This window comes from Dermacentor andersoni, chromosome 7, assembly GCF_023375885.2.
Source record: "Dermacentor andersoni chromosome 7, qqDerAnde1_hic_scaffold, whole genome shotgun sequence".
NCBI lineage: Eukaryota > Metazoa > Arthropoda > Arachnida > Ixodida > Ixodidae > Dermacentor > Dermacentor andersoni.
Genome location: NC_092820.1, coordinates 116,607,858 through 116,627,543, shown reverse-complemented (window position 1 = coordinate 116,627,543; position 19,686 = coordinate 116,607,858). Strand labels below are relative to the sequence as shown.

General features: G+C 46.0%; 1 protein-coding gene across 1 annotated transcript; it reads left to right on the top strand.

Moving 5' to 3' along the window:
• The first annotated feature begins 3,719 nt into the window (after window positions 1-3,719).
• LOC126534692 (uncharacterized) lies at window positions 3,720-19,358 on the top strand. Its single transcript, XM_055072035.2, has 5 exons — window positions 3,720-4,059; window positions 4,706-4,837; window positions 10,129-10,302; window positions 13,746-13,928; window positions 19,212-19,358. Exons 1-5 carry the CDS (start codon window positions 4,044-4,046, stop codon window positions 19,244-19,246), a joined length of 540 nt encoding a protein of 179 aa, XP_054928010.1. The 5' UTR covers window positions 3,720-4,043; the 3' UTR covers window positions 19,247-19,358.
• Window positions 19,359-19,686: the final 328 nt, after the last annotated feature.

Sequence of the window (19,686 nt, the reverse complement as noted above, 5' to 3'; positions counted from 1 at the left end):
GGTTATTTGTAATTAGCATCAGGGAGGTTGTGGCCGAATAGTGCACCAGGGAGGAAAATTCTGGTGAGGGAGTGTCTTTGTTCAAGCTTAGTGGGCCTTCCTAATTTGGTTGTACCTATATTAGCGTAGCCCCACTCTCTCTCGGCATCTTTCGCCGGTGTCAGGCGTCACTCCAAGCCTGCAGATGTAGCTCACTGAAGGCTGTCAAATTCAGATGCACCATCGTCAAAAAAAGAGGGGCGATTTGAACTTCGACTACCGTAACCGAGTATTCGACATAGCTCAGAAAGATAATCACGTAGGCGGCTAGACTACCATCTCGCCGAAAAGTACGACCCAGATGGCCCTCCATGCCTAACAGATCCGCCAATTTGCCTGCCCCTACGCGGTATATGCGGGTTCATAGGTTGTACGATATAGTGTCAGTTCTCCGTTATTTTGACATTTTGTTTCCCGAATCTCACGTACGCACGCGGTCTTTTACGCGCCAAGGCACACAATATACTTTCGCTCAATTTGAACAGCACTTATAAATTTTGGGGTTTTACGTGCCAAAAACCGCTTTCTGAGTATGAGGCACGCCGTAGGGGAGGACTCCGGAAATTTCGACCATCTGGGGTTCTTTAACCCGCACTTAAATCTAAGTACACGAGTGTTTTCGCATTTCTCCCCCATCGAAATGCGGCCGCCGCGGCTGGGATTCGATCTCGCGACCTCATGCTCAGCAGCCCAGCACCATAGCCACTGACAACCACGGCGAGTGAAGAGCAATTAGAACTTGTGTGTAAAATTAAAAAAAAAAGGACACGTTTTCAGCGCATCCGAGAAGCCCCGAGCCGTGTATCATCCACTCGTCGCGTCTGGTTGTCTCTTGGCGACCGAAAGCTGTCGTTCCCAGCTAGGTATTAAGAATGGTGAGTCATGCCACCGTATCAATACCGCTTTGAGCCTCGCGCAAACCAAGTGACCTTGACAGCTCACAATGGTGTGTTCAGCCTTTCTACAGCTTTGGACAGCGGTTGAACTAGAGCTAATAAGAAGGAGGAAATGGGAGGGCAAGTAACTAACGCCGTATTTTTTCTGGGAACGCTGCAGGCCTAAGCACTAGAGAGTTGGGAATTGTATGCCTCATTTAACCTACAGTGGTGCCTTCTTAGATCCGTGAGGCATGATTTGAGCATTTCGTGCTTTTAAGCAATAGACAGCTCTGCTACCGCCACGGTCGCAATACAATTTTCTGGAATACAAACGAAAAAGTTATCTAGAATGAATAACTGCAGATGCAGACGAAAGGAATGAATGCAAATGGCGATCGTTCTTACGTGCTGAAAATCTGTGTGTTAACTTTAGAGCTAGGTCTTGGCGCTGCTTGCTTTTCCTTGTTCTTTGCGTGAATACTGTAAACATAAACCTGCCCGTCATTCTGGTCTGTTCCTTTTGTGCGGAAATTTTGCATCCTCAAAGAAAGCCCGTTTTGGCAGCACGCCTCGTAAGTTGCTGCTGATAAGTTCTTGAATATGAGTAGTGTTATGGAATCTGTAGTCGTCTATTCGCCAACATCTATTCGCGTATTAGGATCCCCGAATACGTTTTCAAGATCTGTATAAGCTAGCGTCTATGTACCGTGGGCTTATAAAGAGGAAATCGCCGGCAGGTGCACATGTTCGGAATTTGCCTGCGTTATATTTTCTAGCGTGATCACTAGAAAGCATGAGCAAGGTACGTCGGTGGTGTATTAGCAAAGCCCTTTTCGTAAAGACTTCGTGCTGCACAATATAGCGTCAATTCTCCGTGGTGCCAACATCTTGTTTCCCGAATCTCACGCACCGCACGGTCTTTAACGCGCCTAGGTACACGACATATCTTCGCTTAATTTGAACAGCATTTAACACTTGTGTGTAAAAATTTAAAAAAAAACGTAAAAGTTTTCAGCGCTTACCGAGAGGCCCCGAGACGCGTGTCATCTGCTCGTCAGGTCTGCTTGCTACGTTCACAACTACGCGAACCTACGGCGCTTGAACGTTCTTATTTGCTGTTACAATGGCGATAGCCTTACTCGTGGTTTGCTGATGGTCCATGGCTCACATTCCGCGAATTTTAACAACTAAGCAGGGTCGGAAGAGCAGGAGACGGCCACCGGCAGCACGCCTGTGAAACGGCCCGGGGGCGGCAAAGCGCCAGGGAAGTTTGAAGGCTTGAGCGGGGGATACAAGACGAGACCAAAGAGACGTCCTCCACCATATAGGCCAACATCCGCACGCAGGAGGACACCCCGGCCACATCCACGTAAGTACGAACCTTTAGAACCTGTTGCGACGATGCGCGATGAACCTAACTCGAAGCAATGTGCCAGCGCAGCATGAACGTTTTGGTTGGCCTAAATAAATCTTAGAATAAAGTTTATGCACTCTAGCAGTCCATTGACAGCAGGTCCTGTCGAATGTGACCTCGACAAATACATTAGCGCAGAGGGTTGGAAAGAGAAAGGTGGTATTCAAGATTTCAAGCTTGTACCTCCGATATTTCTAACAGGTTGAGCAAACATGTAGGACTATGATATAATAGTTCTGTGGAAACCCGCAAGGTGGAGAGAAGTAATTATTTAGGGAAAATGAGACGAGCCCCGTATGGGTTTCCTTTGCAGCAATTGCTACGAATGCGTGGATGCCTTATTTTCCTTTAATATGAGACATTGTGAGCATACCGCCATTATCTAACGAGTTTGATTATTTTTTATGTTTCACTCTTTTTTGAAACCGTTCGGAAAGCTGCAACGCTCGCACTTCGCAACCTTTTCAACGCCGCTTGTAAGACGGCGCCATGTGTGAATAATGCGGTAAATAATTGGTCAGGCGTAATTGTACGCTGCAACTGCGGAACTAGGAGAAGCATACCTATTTTTACCAATCGACATGGCGTATGAGAAAGCTCCTATATTCGCAGCGGTTTTGCGTTTTGTTTCAGACAAAATTAACAGTAATTACTGTTGCGATACGAGTGTTAGGAACGTGTTTTCAGCTGCCACTTTGTCTTGTTCAAGTCGAGCGATTTCATGGCGCGGAATGCTCATTTACTAAGACAGTCACGCCATCTTTCAAGCAGAGTTCAATAATAAACTTACAGCAAGCAATCTCTTACGGTCGTATGAGCAACGACTACGTTAGGAACATCATTTTCTTCTTTCTGTGGCAAATTTCTGGGACCCTCCAGGCCGACTATCTCATTGCAGCCAGCGGCTGCGGTAATTATTGACATCACAATGTACACAATTCTGGCAAAAACAAAAACTTTTCCCACGCTTTCGAGAGCGCCAGTAGGACCAGTGATTTTGTCCGAGCCACTAGTCATGTCTGGCGTGTTGTCACGGCAACGATGTCGAAAAGAATTGCAGACCTTAGGGCCCAGGAAAAAAAAATTTTCAAAAAAAAATCATTTTTTTCTTTTTTTTAGAATTTGAGAAGTTTGTTTCTTTCTTTAACGTTTCATAGTCGCACTTTTCTTAGAAAGTCATATTTTGGGCTGGAAAACAGTTTTTCTGAAACCACGTAGTCAGCGGTCACGCCACCTTTTCCGATACCCTCCACTTTCTCATCAATTTCTCGAACTAAAAACATTCGCGGCCAAATTACAAAACTCTTCTGTACTCAGCGACATATAAAAAATGGCCTGACAACTATGGCAGATCACCTTTCCTTTCGCCAAGACAATTGCGAGGCGATCCGCATGTTTTCTTCCGCGTTTCTGCAACCTTCGAACATCTGTGTCGTCTGTGCCAGAGCTGCCTTGGAGCTGCGTTCGAGCTGCGTTCGAGTTTGTTTCCTTTGTGGGTTTGTCATACTTTGGCCTTGTGTTTGTCACGGTTGATAAATCTAGATGCCCAGAGCAAGGAAGACATTCAACAAACGTGAATTTTACAGTAACCGTTACGCTCACCCTCAAAAAACAAATGTGTGCTCACGACGTGGTGAGACGCCAAACGCAGAATCCGCAGCTCCTCAGCATCGAAGCTCTCAAGTTTTTCGGCGTGCTTTCAGGAAGACGATATGCTACAAAACAGCGGTGAGTATGCCCAAATGGCCATGGATGCTATTTGTGGGGCAATGAAGGAATTGTGCGTGCAGATTGTGCGGCTGTTCAAGTCGCCGAAATTGCGACAAAGAGGATAGGCGTTGCAAGTGTTTACAGTTTTAACTGGGAAGCATGTGGTGCCACACAAAAACTTGATACATAAAAAACAACAAAAAAAAACTAAGCCAACCTTGGCTGTGTATGTTGTGTATTTAGGCACGGAAAAGCTACTCTCTACCAGTAAAATAATGTGCACTCGGTAGAGAGTGCAGCGACTTCTGATAATGTCGCATATAGCAGATTTTTTTATTGATAGCTCGCATTAAAATAATTTCAGGCTATTTGTCGAGCAGGCGGCTTTTTTGTGTGCACAGTACCATTGTCCTAAGTAAACTGTAGGACACGCTCTGTTCTAAGATCTGTTTTTTATGTGAACAGTTCAACATGATCGGAACAACGGGGTAAGTTGAAAAGCGGTCCCTTCTGTCCCCATACCAAAATAGTGCGATACCGCTGGTGCACAAAGAATCGAAATTGTGTGGCTAGTAGATTTGTTGGAAATACTGCCTTCGCAGAGGTCGCGTTCGGTAGTTCGCCGGGTAAATTGCATTCATAAACACCTATTTTGCACATGCAGCAACGGGGCATCTGAAGACAGAGGAGGTTGGTTCACCTTCCAAGGGATCTAAAGGGCATCAAAAACCATCGAAGACAGAAGGTTCATCCGAGGAAACAAAAGGCGGAGGAGCCAAGCGTTGGGGACCAGACGGTGAGCGGAAACACAGTTGAACGGCATTCGCAAATGGGAAAAGTCAGATTCTTCGTTGATATTTTTTCAGCAATATTTGTGTTAGACAGGAGGCATTTCGCCAAATGACATGGTGTGAGGTACCAGGTGACAAATGGGCGTCAATCACAAGTTAAAATACCGTAAGTGAAGCGCACTGTTGGGTACCTAGCATTTTCTTATGTATAAATGTTGCATTTCAGTAGTGAGATGTCGTCAAGGCGTGTATAAAGCGTTACAGTGACTTGCCCGGAGCGAATTACGTTTAAGTGGTAATGTTATTGTAATGGGTATTAGTTTCAGATAATGCGAAACCTTTGCTCTTCGGAGAGGTCTGGGTTTTTGTGGAGGAGACATAGCTAGTGTCCTTAGATGAGGTTCAAATTTGGAATATTAGTTTTCACATTTACCTTAGAAATGGTACTACTTAATGGAAACGAGGAGTCAAATTGGTTAAGCGAAACGGCTTCTCGAAGTTTCTTACTCAAATATTAGTTGTTTATGTCAAACAACATGAAAGTATGATGCAGTCTCTAGCAGTCTGTAAAGAAATTCTAATGTTGTCACGTGGAGTGGCGTATGAAGAACGCAGTAGCAATGTTGTGAAAGATGAAACTAACTATTATTGGGTGAACCTGTGCCCACAAAAACAGGCTACACTTAAAGGATGGCGACAATGGCGAACACAGTCGGCAATCGTCAAAATCAGATAAGCGGGTCAAGCGCATCGGCTTTTATAGATCAGTCGTCGAATGTTCCAGAGTAACGGCTGGGACCCGCGTGTCTTCCACAATGTTGTACACCATTCGCGTCGCGCATACATGCAATCAGATTACACAAGGTTCGGAGACAACGGACAGTGGATAGAAGCATCGATAACATTCTAGAAACTTCCGATACATGTAGACGCGTCCTGCGCTGAGCGATAACATTTCTTAGACGTCAAAGGCGCTCACCCGAAAAAGATAAACGAGCTCGCGTGTCAATACACTTAAATATTTATCAGTGTATTATATTTTTACATACTAATATACATGGCGAATTTATGCAAGAACTTTACAGGTTGATAATTAAATAATAATATTACATATTATATACCACAATCAGCATAGCTCATGTATAACACAAGAACTGCCGAAGAAGCTTTTTAAGAAATATAAATGCGTGTTGTTTTTTACTGAGATGCTGGAAAATTGAATGACCACATTCATATACGGCAACCTGCCGTTATTTTCTGTGTTGATATTTTAGCTTCAGCAGGTGCTTACCTACGCTGCTACTTGTACAAAAAGTAACACAACCTCTATTTGTTATACTAATAAATATTCTTAAACTTGACGTAAATAACAACAGTCAATGTTGAAAATATCATCAGGATGTTGCACTTAACGTTTTTCGGAAGATCAATTTGGGAGATTCCCACATACGTTTAAGCATATCCATAAGTAAGATCAAAGACGCGAGATGAAGGTTTACATATTTACAGGCTTTACAAGTTATGGGAGACCAGAATACCACAGGCAATGCGACGTGTGGATTCATTTGCTACATTAGCGATGCATGAGATGCCGGTATCCTTGCAGGGGCGTCTTCATAAGCAGGCGTTTGCTGATTTGGCACAACGCGGACTCGTGCACATGGGGGCTGGACCCTCCTCCACATAACCGTGCGCGGCTAAGCCGTCTCCGGAAAAGGGGGCTCCTAGGGGTTCAGTCGATCATGAGGTTCGGCTCGTATGGTCCCCGGCGGAGGCTACAGAGTTCTTTGGCTTCACCCAGATTGATCTACCCAGGGGAAAACGGCACTCACCTTTTCCGGTCCTCCTCTCAACGTTCTTTTGTCTCGTTCTTTCGCCTTGTTGATCAGTTTTGACAATTCCGCGAATTCTATCTTATCTCTTGAGTTCGACACTTTCATTCCTTGTAGTTTCTTTATTAGGTCCTTTGTTACTTAGGAGAGCTTCCCTACTGGTTGCGTTGGTGCCTTGCCTGTCACTTCAATTCCTGCCTCTGAATCCAGCCTAGTTGCGGTTTTATTCATTAGCTCTGTGTCATCATCATCTCTGTGTTCTTAGGCTGCATATTTCTTTGCAAGTACCAGCTTGAATTTGTCAGCTTTTACCCTTATTGCCTCTAAGTTGACCTGTTTCTTCTTGACCAATTTTGCTCTTTCTCTCTTCAAATTCAGGGGAATCCTCGCCCTCACTAACCTATGATCATTGCACTTTACCCTAACTATCACTTATGCATCCCGCACGATGCTGGGATCTATGGATGCAGAAACTATGAAATCAATTTCATTTCTTGTTTCACCATTAGGGCTTTTCTAGGTCCGCATTCTGTTGCTACGTTTAGCAAAAAAGTTGTTCATTATTCTAAGGTCATTCCTTTCTGCGAGTTCTACCAGCATCTCTCCTCTAGCGTTTCTAGAATTGACAAAATTGCCTGTTCACCCGCCTGCTTTTTCCACAGAATGGAATAGAATAGAATTTATGGACAGGAAAGACAGAGCGGTCGACCTGAGCTAGTGCGCTCTAATCTGTTACTTTGCACTGGGGAAGAGGGAAAGGGGAGTGAAAGTACTAGGATGGATGATGATGATAGGAGAATTGGTGAGTGCCACACTTTTGTATTGAAGTCACCCATTACTACTGTACATCGAGTTTGCACTTTTCTCATCGTTAATTCAACATCTTCATAAAACTGATCTTCCTCATCGTCGTAAATGGATGTTGAAACGTAGGCTTGTACTCCCTTTAATGTACAGCTCTTATTAGGTTTGATTACGACTACAGCTGCCCTCTGATTAATGCTGTGAAATTCGTCAATATTGCCCGCTATGTCGTAATGGATTAGGAATCCCACACCGCATTGCTTCTTATCAGGAAAACATCTATAGTAGAGGACGTGGCCCTTATTTAGCAATGTATAAGCCTCAAGAGTTCTTCTAATCTCACTAAGGCCGATAATGTCCCAAACAACGTCTGATAGTTCCTGAAAGAGTCCTGCCAAGCTAGACTCACTCGACAGAGTTCGACTGTTAAAGGTTGAAAGGGCCACTTTCCATTGGCGGCATGTCCGCACCCAGATATTCTTAGCACCCAATGCTGCGTTACAGGTCTGGCCACCGCCTTGGTCAGGTGATCCGCAGCTGCTGGGGTTGAGGGCCGTGGGTTATTCGTAAATAGTATCAGGGAGGTTGTGGCCGAATAGTGCACCAGGAAGGCAAATTCCTGTTCTGGTGAGGGAGTGTCTTTGTTCAAGCTTAGTGGGCCTTCCTAATTTGGTTGTACCTATATTAGTGTAGCCCCACTCTCTCTCGGCATCTTTCGCCGGTGTCAGGCGTCACTCCAAGCCTGCAGATGTAGCTCACTGGAGGCTGTAAAATTCAGATACACCATCGTCAAAAAAAGAGGGGCGATTTGAACTTCGACTACCGTAACCGAGTATTCGACATAGCTCAGAAAGACAATCCCGTAGGCGGCTAGACTACCATGTCGCCGAAAAGTACGACCCAGATGGCCCTCCATGCCTAACAGATGCGCTGATTTGTCTGCCCCTTTGCGGTATATGCGGGTTCATAGGTTGTACGATATAGTGTCAGTTCTCCGTTGTCTTGATATCTTGTTTCCCGAATCTCACGTACGCACGCGGTCTTGTACGCGCCTAGGCACACAATATACTTTCGCTCAATTTGAAGAGCACTTATAAATTTGGGGGTTTTACGTGCCAAAACCATTTTCTGATTATGAGTCACGCCGTAGGGGAGGACTCCGGAAATTTCGACTATCTGGGGTTCTTTAACTTGCACTTAAATCTAAGTACACGAGTGTTTTCGCATTTCGCCCCCATCGAAATGCGGCCGCCGCGGCCGGGATTCGATCCCGCGACCTCATGCTCAGCAGCCCAGCACCATAGCCACTGAGCAACCACGGCGGGGGAAGAGCAATTAGAACTTGTGTGTAAAATTAAAAAAAAGGAAAAGTTTTCAGCGCTTACCGACAAGCCCCGAGCCGTGTATCATCCATTCGTCGCGTCTGGTTGTCTCTTGGCGTCCGAAAGCTGTCGTTCCCAGCTAGGTATTAAGAATGGTGAGTCATGCCACCGTATCAATACCGCTTTGAGCCTCGCGCAAACCAAGTGACCTTGACAGCTCGCAATGGTGTGTTCAGCCTTTCTACAGCTTTGGACAGCCGTTGTACTAGAGCTAATGAGAAGGAGGAAATGGGAGGGCGAGTAAATAACGCCGTATTTTTTTCTGGGAACGCTGCAGGCCTAAACACTAGAGAGTTGGGAATTGTATGCCTCATTTAACCTACAGTGGTGCCTTCTTCGATCCGTAAGGCCCGATTTGAACATTTCGTGCTTTTAAGCAATTGACAGCTCTGCTACCGCCACGGTCGCAATACAATTCTCTGGAATACAAACGAAAAAATTAGCAAGAAAGAATAACTGCAGATGCAGACGAATGGAATGAATGCAAATGGCTTTGGTTCTTACGTGCTGAAAATCTGTGTGTTAACCTTAAAGCTAGGTCTTGGTGGAGCTTGCTTTTCCTCGTTCTTTGCGTGAATACTGTAAACATAAACCTGGCCGTCATTCTGGTCTGTTCCTTTTGTGCGGAAATTTTGCATCCTCACAGAAAGCCCGTTTTGGCAGCGCACCTCGTAAGTTGCTGCGGATAAGTTCTTGAACATTAGTAGTGTTATGGAGTGTGTAGTGCCAACATCTATTCGCGTATTAGGCTCCCCGAATACGTTTTCAAGAAATGCATAAGCTAGCTTCTATGTATCGTGGGCTTATAAAGAGGAAATCGCGGCAGGTGCACATGTTCGGAATTTGCCTGCGTTATATTTTCTAGCATTGTCACTAGAAAGTATGAGCAAGGTATGTCGGTGGTGTATTTGCAAAGCCCTTTTCGTAAAGATTTCGTGCTGCACGATATAGCGTCAATTCTCCGTGGTCCCAACATCTTGTTTCCCGAAACTCACGCACGCGCACGGTCTTTAACGTGCCTAGGTACACGATATATTTTCGCTTAATTTTAACAGCACTTAACACTTGTGTGTAAAAATAAAAAAGGTAAACGTTTTCCGCGCTTACCGAGAGGCCCTGAGCCGTTTGTCATCCGCTGGTCGGGTCTGCTTGCTCGTTCACAACTACGCGAACCTACGGGCCCGAACGTTCTTATTTACTATTACAATGGCAACAGCCTTACTCGTGGTTTGGTGATGGTCCATGGCTCACATTCCGCGAATTTCAACAACTAAATAGGGTCAGAAGAGCAGGAGACGGCCACCGGCAGCACGCCTGTCAAACGGCCCGGGGGCGGCAGAGCGCCAGGGAAGTTTGAAGGCTTGAGCGGGGGATACAAGACGAGATCAAGGAGACGTCCTCCACCATATAGGCCAACACCCCTACGCAGGAGGACACCCCGGCCACTTCCACGTAAGTACGAAGCTTTAGAACCTGTTGCGACCGATGCGCGATGAACTTAACTTGAAGCAATGTGCCAGCGCAGCATGAACGTTTTGGCTGGCCTAAATAAATCTTCGAAAAACGTTTATGCACTCTAGCAGCCCATTGAAAGCAGGTCCTGTCGAATGTGACCTCGACAAATATATTAGCGCAGAGGGTTGTGAAGAGAAAGGTAGTATTTAGGATTTCAAACTTGTACCTCCGATATTTCTAACAGGTTGAGCATAGGACTATGACATAATAGTTCTGTGGAAACCCGCAATGTGGAGAGAAGTAATTATTTAAGGAAAACGAGACGAGCCCCGTATGGGTTTCCTTTGCAGCAATTGCTACGAATGCGTGGATGCCTTATTTTCCTTTAATATGAGACTATGGCGTCGATGGTGTTTTTCGGCGCTCGCATGTTTCACACGCCACAACGTATTTCCGGACGAAGCGGGCAAGGCCTGACGAAAAAAAGCGTCAGCGAATCCGGTCGTAGTTCCGGAAGACGCCAAGGTGACCTGCCGTTGGTACATCATGAAGTTCGTGGAGAACAGCTGACCGGAGGTGTTTAGGAATGACGAGGAGTAGGGCAGGACCGTCGGGGCGTATATTGTGGCAGTATAATACACTATCCCGGAAAACAAGCAGCTGAAGGGACGAATCAGAAGGCGAAGATTCCAAGCCATCAATGACGGCGCGCAAAGTGGCATCACGGCGTTGCTCGTCGGGAACATGTAGCAGCAGAGAGATGGAGAAAACGCAAGCGTCGGTATCGTGGTGAGGGTTCGCGGCTGGTTCGTCCACTGGATAGCGTGATAAACAGTCTGCAGCTTGATGTAATCGGCCCGACTTGTACACTACCGCAAAAGACTATTCTTGCAGCTGCAGAGCCCAGCGACCAAGCCGGCCAGTAGAATCGTTGAGTGAGGAAAGCAAGCAGAGCACGTGGTGGGCCTTGATTACAGCGAAGTGCGTGCCATGCAAGTACGGGCGGAATTTGGAAACCGCCCAGATGAGAGCCAGGCATTCACGAACTGTAATTGAATAGATGCGTTCCGCTGCTGTGAGGAGGCGCCTAGCCTAGGCGATAACATAATCTTGACCCTGTTGGCGCTGGGCTAAAACGGCTTCGATACTGTGACCACTGGCATCGGCACGCACCTGTGTATGATAGGACGGGTCAAAGTGGGCCAGTATAAGTGGCCTGGTGAGAATGTTGGCGAGGTGGGCAAACACCGCAGTCTGAGCGGGGCCCCACATAAACCGCTCGTCCTTCAGAAGATCAGTAAGAAGTCGGGTAATTGCGGCGAAATCTTTAACGAAGCGTCGGAAGTAGCAGCAGAGTCCTACAAAACTTTCGACATCTTTTACTGACCGAGGTACTGGAAAAGACGTGACAGCACGAATTTGCTTCGGGTCTGGTTGAAAACCGGAAGCGTCGACAAGGTGGCCCAGCACTGTAATCTGCCGTCGACCGAAGTGACACTTCGTGGGGTTTAGTTGGAGCCCAGCCACGCGGAAGACTTGAAGAGCAGCTTATAAGCGCTCAAGGTGAGTCTCAAATGTAGGCGAAAATACGAGAACGTCATCTAGGTAGCAGAGTCATGTTGACCATTCGAACCCTTGAATCAAAGAGTCCATCATACGTTCGAACGTTGCTTGGGCGTTAAATAGACCGAATTACCTAACTTTGAATTGATATAGAGCATCGGGAGTGACGAACGCGGTACTTTCTTGGTCTTTTTCCTCCACAGAAATCTGCCAATAACCAGACCGCAGGTATATTGATGAAAAGTAGTTGGCACAGTAGAGACAATCGACGGCGTCGTCAATACAAGGCAAAGGGTAGTCGTCTTCCTTGGTAATGCGCTTTAGATGACGATAACCTACGCAGAAATGTCATGTGCCATCTTTCGTTTTAACAAGCACCACCGGCGACACCCAAGGCTCCACGAAGATTCAACAGTGCCTTTGGCAAGCATCTTGTTCACTTCACCTGACATCGACGGATACGTCAGAGGTAGGAGGCATACGACGAGGCGAGTAACGGCGCGGGTCGCTATATGGACGAGAAGACGTGGAAAAAGAGCTTGAATACTGCAACGTCCAGGAGGCGCGGCAGTAGCGAGCGACGGGGCCAATGCGGTGGCAGCGCAAGCTAATGGGCTTGTCGTCCGGAGTTATTCACTTGGTAGGGTTGCGGTATTTGCGAGGGGAATACAGATCGCCCTGAGGCGTAGCAGTCGGCACAGGTCAGGTGTCAAATCGGGAGACGGGGCAGGCAGCAGGAAAACCCAGGTTTGCAAATTCTTGTCGCACAAGTGCCTGAATAAGAGAAACCGCTGGGGCTGGTCGGTCGATGGTGGGGTCAGGTGGGCGTGGATCGAATGGCGAAGCAGTTGTAGCCTCGAGCTGGCGGCGAACGATAAGTGTTACGTGCTCAATTAAGGGTGGTGAAGCGATAAGGTCGATACAAGACGACGTCGCAGCCGTGTAAGGGAGCCGGGAGAACTGTGGAATGACGCTGTGGCTTTTTACGAGTTCAAATTGGCGGCATTCCTTGACAATGACGTTGATGGTGGACACATTGATGAAAACCAACAAGTTAAATGCGTCGTCCGCGATACCTTTGAGTACGTGTCCGACTTTATCGACCTTGGCCATTCTCTCGTCGACTTTCCGGCAAAGAGCGAGCACGTCTTGTATGTACGAGACAGGCGATTCAATAGAAGACTTAACTCGGGTAGCAAGCTCTTTTCTAGCAGCCATCTGCCGACCAGTGGGATTTCTAAACAGGTCGCTGAGCTTCTCTTTCAAAGCATCCCAGCTAGGGAGCTCGTCCTCGTGTATCCGGAACCAAACACGAGGAATGCCGCCCTAATAGAACAGGATATTCGCTAGCATAATGGTAGGATCCCAGCGGTTGTTTCGGCTAACACTCTCGCAGAGGCTGTGCCATTCCTCAACGTCGACATTATCTTGGCCCGAGAATATGCCAGGATCGCGGGGGTTGGTAACCGCAACGTACGTTGTTGCTTGGGTCACAGGAGGACATGGAGAGGAGGTGTTGTCTCCGGGAGCCATTGCGGAAAGCGGACAGTGCGGCCGCTGCGGAACTCCGTGGCGAGGACGGGGAATGGCACCCTCCACCACATGTTACGTGAATGAAGGATTGAGACTGGAGACTAGTTACAAAGTATATTTACAAAGGGTAACTGCAGCGCTGGCAAGTTCAGCTGAGAGCTCGAGAGCCAGAGAGCCTTCGTTGTCCTCGTCGGGGCGCCCGCGTGCGTGGGCCACAAAAAACACGCAATATGCATATATCAATATGTCTACAGAGCTCTTACTGGCAAAAACTAGCAGAAAATGTTACTTCTCGCTAACGCAGACCTTTGTAAACACGTCATAATAATTTCTCCTTATTTCAGCTAAAGCAACCTTGGGCAGGGGACACTGCGGAGCGAGACCACGAAAAGGGAAGTGCCAGGACAATAATGGCAAGTGGTATCACGATGGAGCTTTCTACACTTGCTCCCGTGTGACGGAAGGAATGTGCCCAACCGTTGGCAGATTCTTCGAAAGCTGTGATGAGTGCTTTGACAAATGCCGAAGTAAGTCTAGCTGAATTTTTTTTACTCTGCTGTCGTTGGTTTCATTTCTGCTGATCACAAACTGGAGCGTCGTGGGCTAAGTAAATTGAGATACCGTATTTACCGAAGTGCACTCCGCAGACTATTGGAACATAAAAGATAAAATTTTATGAGCCTTGGATGTTGACAGTAAAAGACTATACATGAGGTATACATATATATATATATATATATATATATATATATATATATATATATATATATATATATATATATATATGGGCGTGCACTATACATGAGCACATTTCTTGAGGTCGGAGTAGAGCTTGTATGAAACGAAGCCAGACTCCAGCTGGAAATTTTTCTCGATTCAAATCACATAAGAAAAACAGCTATGAGACGATGTCACTATGCTCGAGTGACATTTCCAGCTCATACTTGCAGCTCGCGATATGCAAGCGAATGCTGCTGGAGACGCTTTCAATAGATGTATTTCAGTGCTTGGATTGTGTTAGCATTAGCGTGATTCCTTCCTGCAAAACGAGCGACGCATGCACACTTGACTTCACCCATGCGCACAACCGAAGATCACTTGCTATCGCGCCATAGGCGCATAATATTTAACGGTATCGCCCAAGTTAAGTGCGAAATTTACGTAATTAAATTCTCGGGCCGTGCACGTGAAAACCACAGCCTAATTATGAGGCACGCCATAGTGGGGACCCCGGATGAAATCTGATCACCGTCGGTGATAGTTTAACGTGCACCCGTCGCACGGTGCTGGAACACTTTTGCTCTCGCTCCAGAACACTCGCTCCAGAATGCGGCCGTCGCGAAAGGAATTGCTCCCTCCGAAAACGAGCTGCGAATTTCGACGCCTGGGCTAGCAACCTTTTACTCGGTACCAAAACTGCGCAAAATTTCTTGCGCGTTTCGTGTAGGCAACACTAGCTCTTGTGGAGCTTATGAGGCGTGTTGACAGTGACCGATAGAGTTGGAGCTCAGAAATATTGCGTGAATGAGCCCCCCTCACAGAGATTTTTACGAAAATTGCTAGTGTCCGCAAGTCAAAGGAGTGGACTGGGCGTCAGTGAGGTTAATTTCTTTTTTCAGGAAGAGTTCAATGTGCCAACGTTACGTGTTCTGTAGCTAGTAAAATATTTTCTAATCGGCGATGTGAGTCTAAAAGTACGACTTAATCAACTCGACTGAACGCACAACTCGCAGCGATCCATTTATCCAATATTCTGGTGATGCTACAAGCCCCAGCGTAGAGCATCACGTGCGATAAAAGCTGAATCAGGGCGAAAGAAAAAGGGGGAAAAAAAACATAAGACCTCGCACCGCGACCAGCGAAACCACGGTTCACTGTCTCGCCACGATTATAATCTCAATTCGATGAAACTCTACGGCCCCGGCGTGGACTTTATTCAATCCTTCAACTTCACTTGATGGGGCGCCTTCTTTTCGGTTCTGGGGAGAAGCACTACCCGTGATGCGCACCAGGGTGCGAGCAAAATGAAGCTCTCATGTTTGTAATTTCGTATACGCGCCCTCCAAATTTTATAAGAAATTGCGAAGCCAGCAATATTTGACTAGATTTTTCGCTACTAGAACAAGCTGAAAACACAGACTTCGAATTGCGCCCAACCTATGGAAAACCCCAACACACAAGGCAAAACACGTCTGACGTCATACTGACAAATACATCAGCGATGTTGTTTTAAATGCGAAGCATTTCTGTGCGACCATTTGCCAGTTTTACAGTATCTATCTAATACCTAGTCGCCTACGTCATACTGCTGTCTTCGTCGTTTCGTAAACATGGCATGTACCGCCATTGGCTTATGACAATTGTGTATGACGAACATAGATTGTCAGTGATGACATGTATATCATGACATGCGTGGCACGTAGGTCGTGAAACAGCCGCCTACGTCTTGGTGCTCTCAGGGTCGCGTGTTTAACATGGTAGGCTCCCCGCACAGTGTTTCGTGTAATGCCAATTCCATCGTTAGTTCGCTCAAAGAGCACAAGGAAAATTTATGCGAACGTATGCTGGAAAACCCACGCCCCACTTGCAATGATCCACTGCTGCGCTGCTACAATCCTCCCCTGCTGTGTGTGCCTCTCAGTTCGGGTCCCTGAGACGAGACTGTTGCGGTCTTGTGTGTCAGCCATATTGTTTGTAAAAAGTATAGCAGAACATTAAGACATGGACTATGGCGGGCTGACAGACGCATAGTGTTCTCTGTGCGTCGTTATTCCCTGTGCCCTCGAGCTTGCTATGCGCTATACTTCATAAACGTTGAAAAATATCTCCCTTATGTTATCTGTCAATAAATCATGTTCTAGGGCACTTGAAAGCAATCAGACCAGCAATTTATTTGATCGCGACACTTTGTGAGGCATATAAAGGACGAGCCCGACTACTTAAAATATGTTCTGAGGTCTCTCGCCTTAAAAACACAGTTTGACTAGAATCTACTCCGTGGTGACGAAGTGCGGAATATTCTGACCACTTGGAATGGTTTAACGCGCACGTAAATCTCACTACAAGAGCCCTTTTTTGCGTTTTCCCTCATTACAACGGGGCTACTGCTGCCAGAGTCGAAACTGCACCCTCGAGCCTAACAACCCAACGCCATCGCCACTGGTCTAACGCGGCTGGTAGCATAAGTGAAAAAACAACAAACACGGCGGATTTAGTGCTCACGCCTTAGCACGTTTTCTGAGTAGCATGCGTTGTTTCCTGCGTCGGCGTTGACATTTTAGCTATCATGTCACTAGCATAACGAAGCTCGGCGTATAGATATATCGTACAAGAAGCTAAGCGTTGCTTCAAACCTGTTTCCAGTAAATGCGGAAGACACTGAATATTTGTATGCGTAATATTCGGACAACAGCCCATAAATAATTTTAAACGAATTATGCCCTCAAGCGCAGGAAGGGGGTGGAGATGCAGTTCGCATTTCTAATACGGCTAATACTGAATAAGGCTAGCATCAACGAGTTTGTGGTGAAGCTCAACATGTCAACAATGCTGTGTACGTTTAACGTTTCAAGATATATATTGACCCGTGTATGTTTCACCTTTTTCTGGTGAATGCTTTTCACAGGCTAACAAATATTACACGTGATGGCTCGCATCAAGACGCCTCTGCATGTATTCGAAAATTCTAGATCATTGCAGCCGTCTAATGTATTGTCTGTGGTGTCACTGAAGCCTTTTGAATGAGATAGCATGCGTCAGGTGAATGGTATTGTACAATCTGTAACTTCCACGCGCACCAGCGATTACGCTAGAAAGCTGGACAGCCAAGTACGAGTATAACTCGTCGACGCGTGTAACGAGCTGATAAGATTAGGACAATCGACGAATGTCCTCGCCACCACATTGTACTTAGTGTTGGTTGTTTACTTGGGCATATGTTCACCCAATAAACAGTTAGTTTCGTGATTTGCGTTGTGCCACTGTGGTTGTTCACGGTCACTAGAGCATGATAACATTAAGAACATCGCGCAGCTGGCTAACAGCCATATTGATGTTGTTCACGACCACGCATAGTTATGAAAACTAACATACAAAGTGAAAGAGTGCTCTTTCACTCCCTTTACCTCTTCCTGCGCATATGTGCACCATGAACACCTTAGCGATGCAACGTTACCGACTCGCGCAAGCTTCGACCCTAGGTACCATAGGGAGGTAACATAACGCACTCCGGTATTTCATCGTTTCGGCAAACATGACATGAAGCTTTTTTTCTAGGGAGCGCTGAAAACAAACTTCGTGTTGTCATCCTTTAAAGAAAATGTCACCACGCTCCCCTATTGGCAGGTTTGCATGACAAGCCATGACAGGTTTGCATATTACCACGTTCGGAATATAATCGTCAATGAAAATGAAAATTTGCGGCAGCTTATGAAAGGCAATTGCGTGAACAAAGTTCATGAGGTGGTACGGCGCCTTCCGGCACTGTTGATCGTATATGCAGAGGTATCGACAGCGCTCGTAGAAGTTCACGAAGTGAAATAGCTGCCATTACGAATTGTTAATTCTTAACAGTGACTAAAATTCTTCAGCCAGTAAAGATATCTGTGTATACAAGGATATCTATCAATTAGGGCGTACCAATCGAACCGAGCCATCAAGGTGATGATGCGCCAAAGAACAGGAGCTCTACAGTATCTGCTTTCTTTGCAAAATACGCCTGTTGCCTGAGAAGTGGTATGCTGGTTATGTTTCAGTAGCCTTGACTCATGTCGGCCACGATGAACATACAAGGAGACGTTCGTGTACGACTCGCGGACAAACTGTACATGTGCCGCGATAATTGTAATTTTCACTGCACGAACCTCCTTTTACTTCCTGCTCGGTCTCTTTCGCCGAGCAGGACGGTAAAGGTCAAACACCTTCCCAGCATCGAGCACCAGGCTAGAGGCAGATAACTCATATTATATTTCACGCTATGCTATATTATATTTTGTAGTGTCGTTGAAAGGAAATACGGGCTGGAAGAAACGGAGCGCACAGGACAGACGCCAATCCGCCGTTCGTCCACTCCGTTTCTTCCCGCCCGTATTTCCGCTCAAAGACACTACGTGATGCACCAAATGGCCCAGCAGTCTATGTTTCTATACTAGATTTAAGGTTACGCGCTATGGTGTCGTACTGCCTTTTGTATTGCCTTGCTTTGCCAGTGGGCGGCAAATGAAATTACGGCAGCGGCGGCGGCATTTCACTGGAGGCAAAGTGCAAGACCGTGCAGTAAGAAACACTAGGTGGGCAAAATATGTCACAGACCCCTCCGTGACATGTCTCATAATTAGGGCGTGGTCGTGGCATGTAAAAGTCGCCAAATGCTTTTCCAACGTTTATTCTTTCTTCATTATGAGCGCGACGTAGTCTAAAATAGCTTACTGCACTGGAGGCCGTAGATCTTATGTTTACTAGCATAAGTCTTGATCAGCCAACGATATATCACACCACACGTGTGGAATCGTATTGCAAAGTTATAAAAGACAAAGTGGGCTAACATTGACTATAGGTGTAAGGACCTACCTCATATCGGAAAAATGGCGGAGTTCATTTTGAAGCTGCAAATGTTAGAGCAAGAAACACGAACTTCTCCTGCAGTGTTGTCTCTAAAACAACAAATCTTAACATTTTCTCTTATTTTCATAAATGAAATTTTTCATAGATTATACGCACCTCTTTTCGAATATTGTGCCCCCCTGCTGCAGTCTAAGGAAAAGATTTTCATGATTCAACCTTTTTCTCTTTTTAAATTAAAAATATCATAGTGGGCAGGAAGAACAACTGCGAGTACCAGAAATGAACCTGCGGCACAAGACGACAAGAGGCTTGGACGCCGTGACTTATTCCGCAATTTGCTACGTATTGCGAAAAATAAAGTGAAAATTTCGAATAAATTGTACATTATGAATAAATTTGGAACGTTGTATTATTTCGCTGATTTCTTGCATTCGTGTAAATTCTCCGGCTCGACCAATAAAACTTAGTTTCATGTGCAGATTGCTGTAGCTCATAGTAAAATTACAGGGAACAAGATTCGTAGGAAGAAATCGTGCATTTTGGAACAACAAATGCATAAAAATCTACGGTAAAATTATGAAGTAATCCAGTATAAACTAAACAAGATTATCGTTCATTAATACAAGATCGCAATGCGTACTTACGTGGCAATGTCAATAAAAATACACGCCGCAAGCACCTTGTCAGCGCTCACCACAGAAAGAAGGGACCGGATAACTTCGG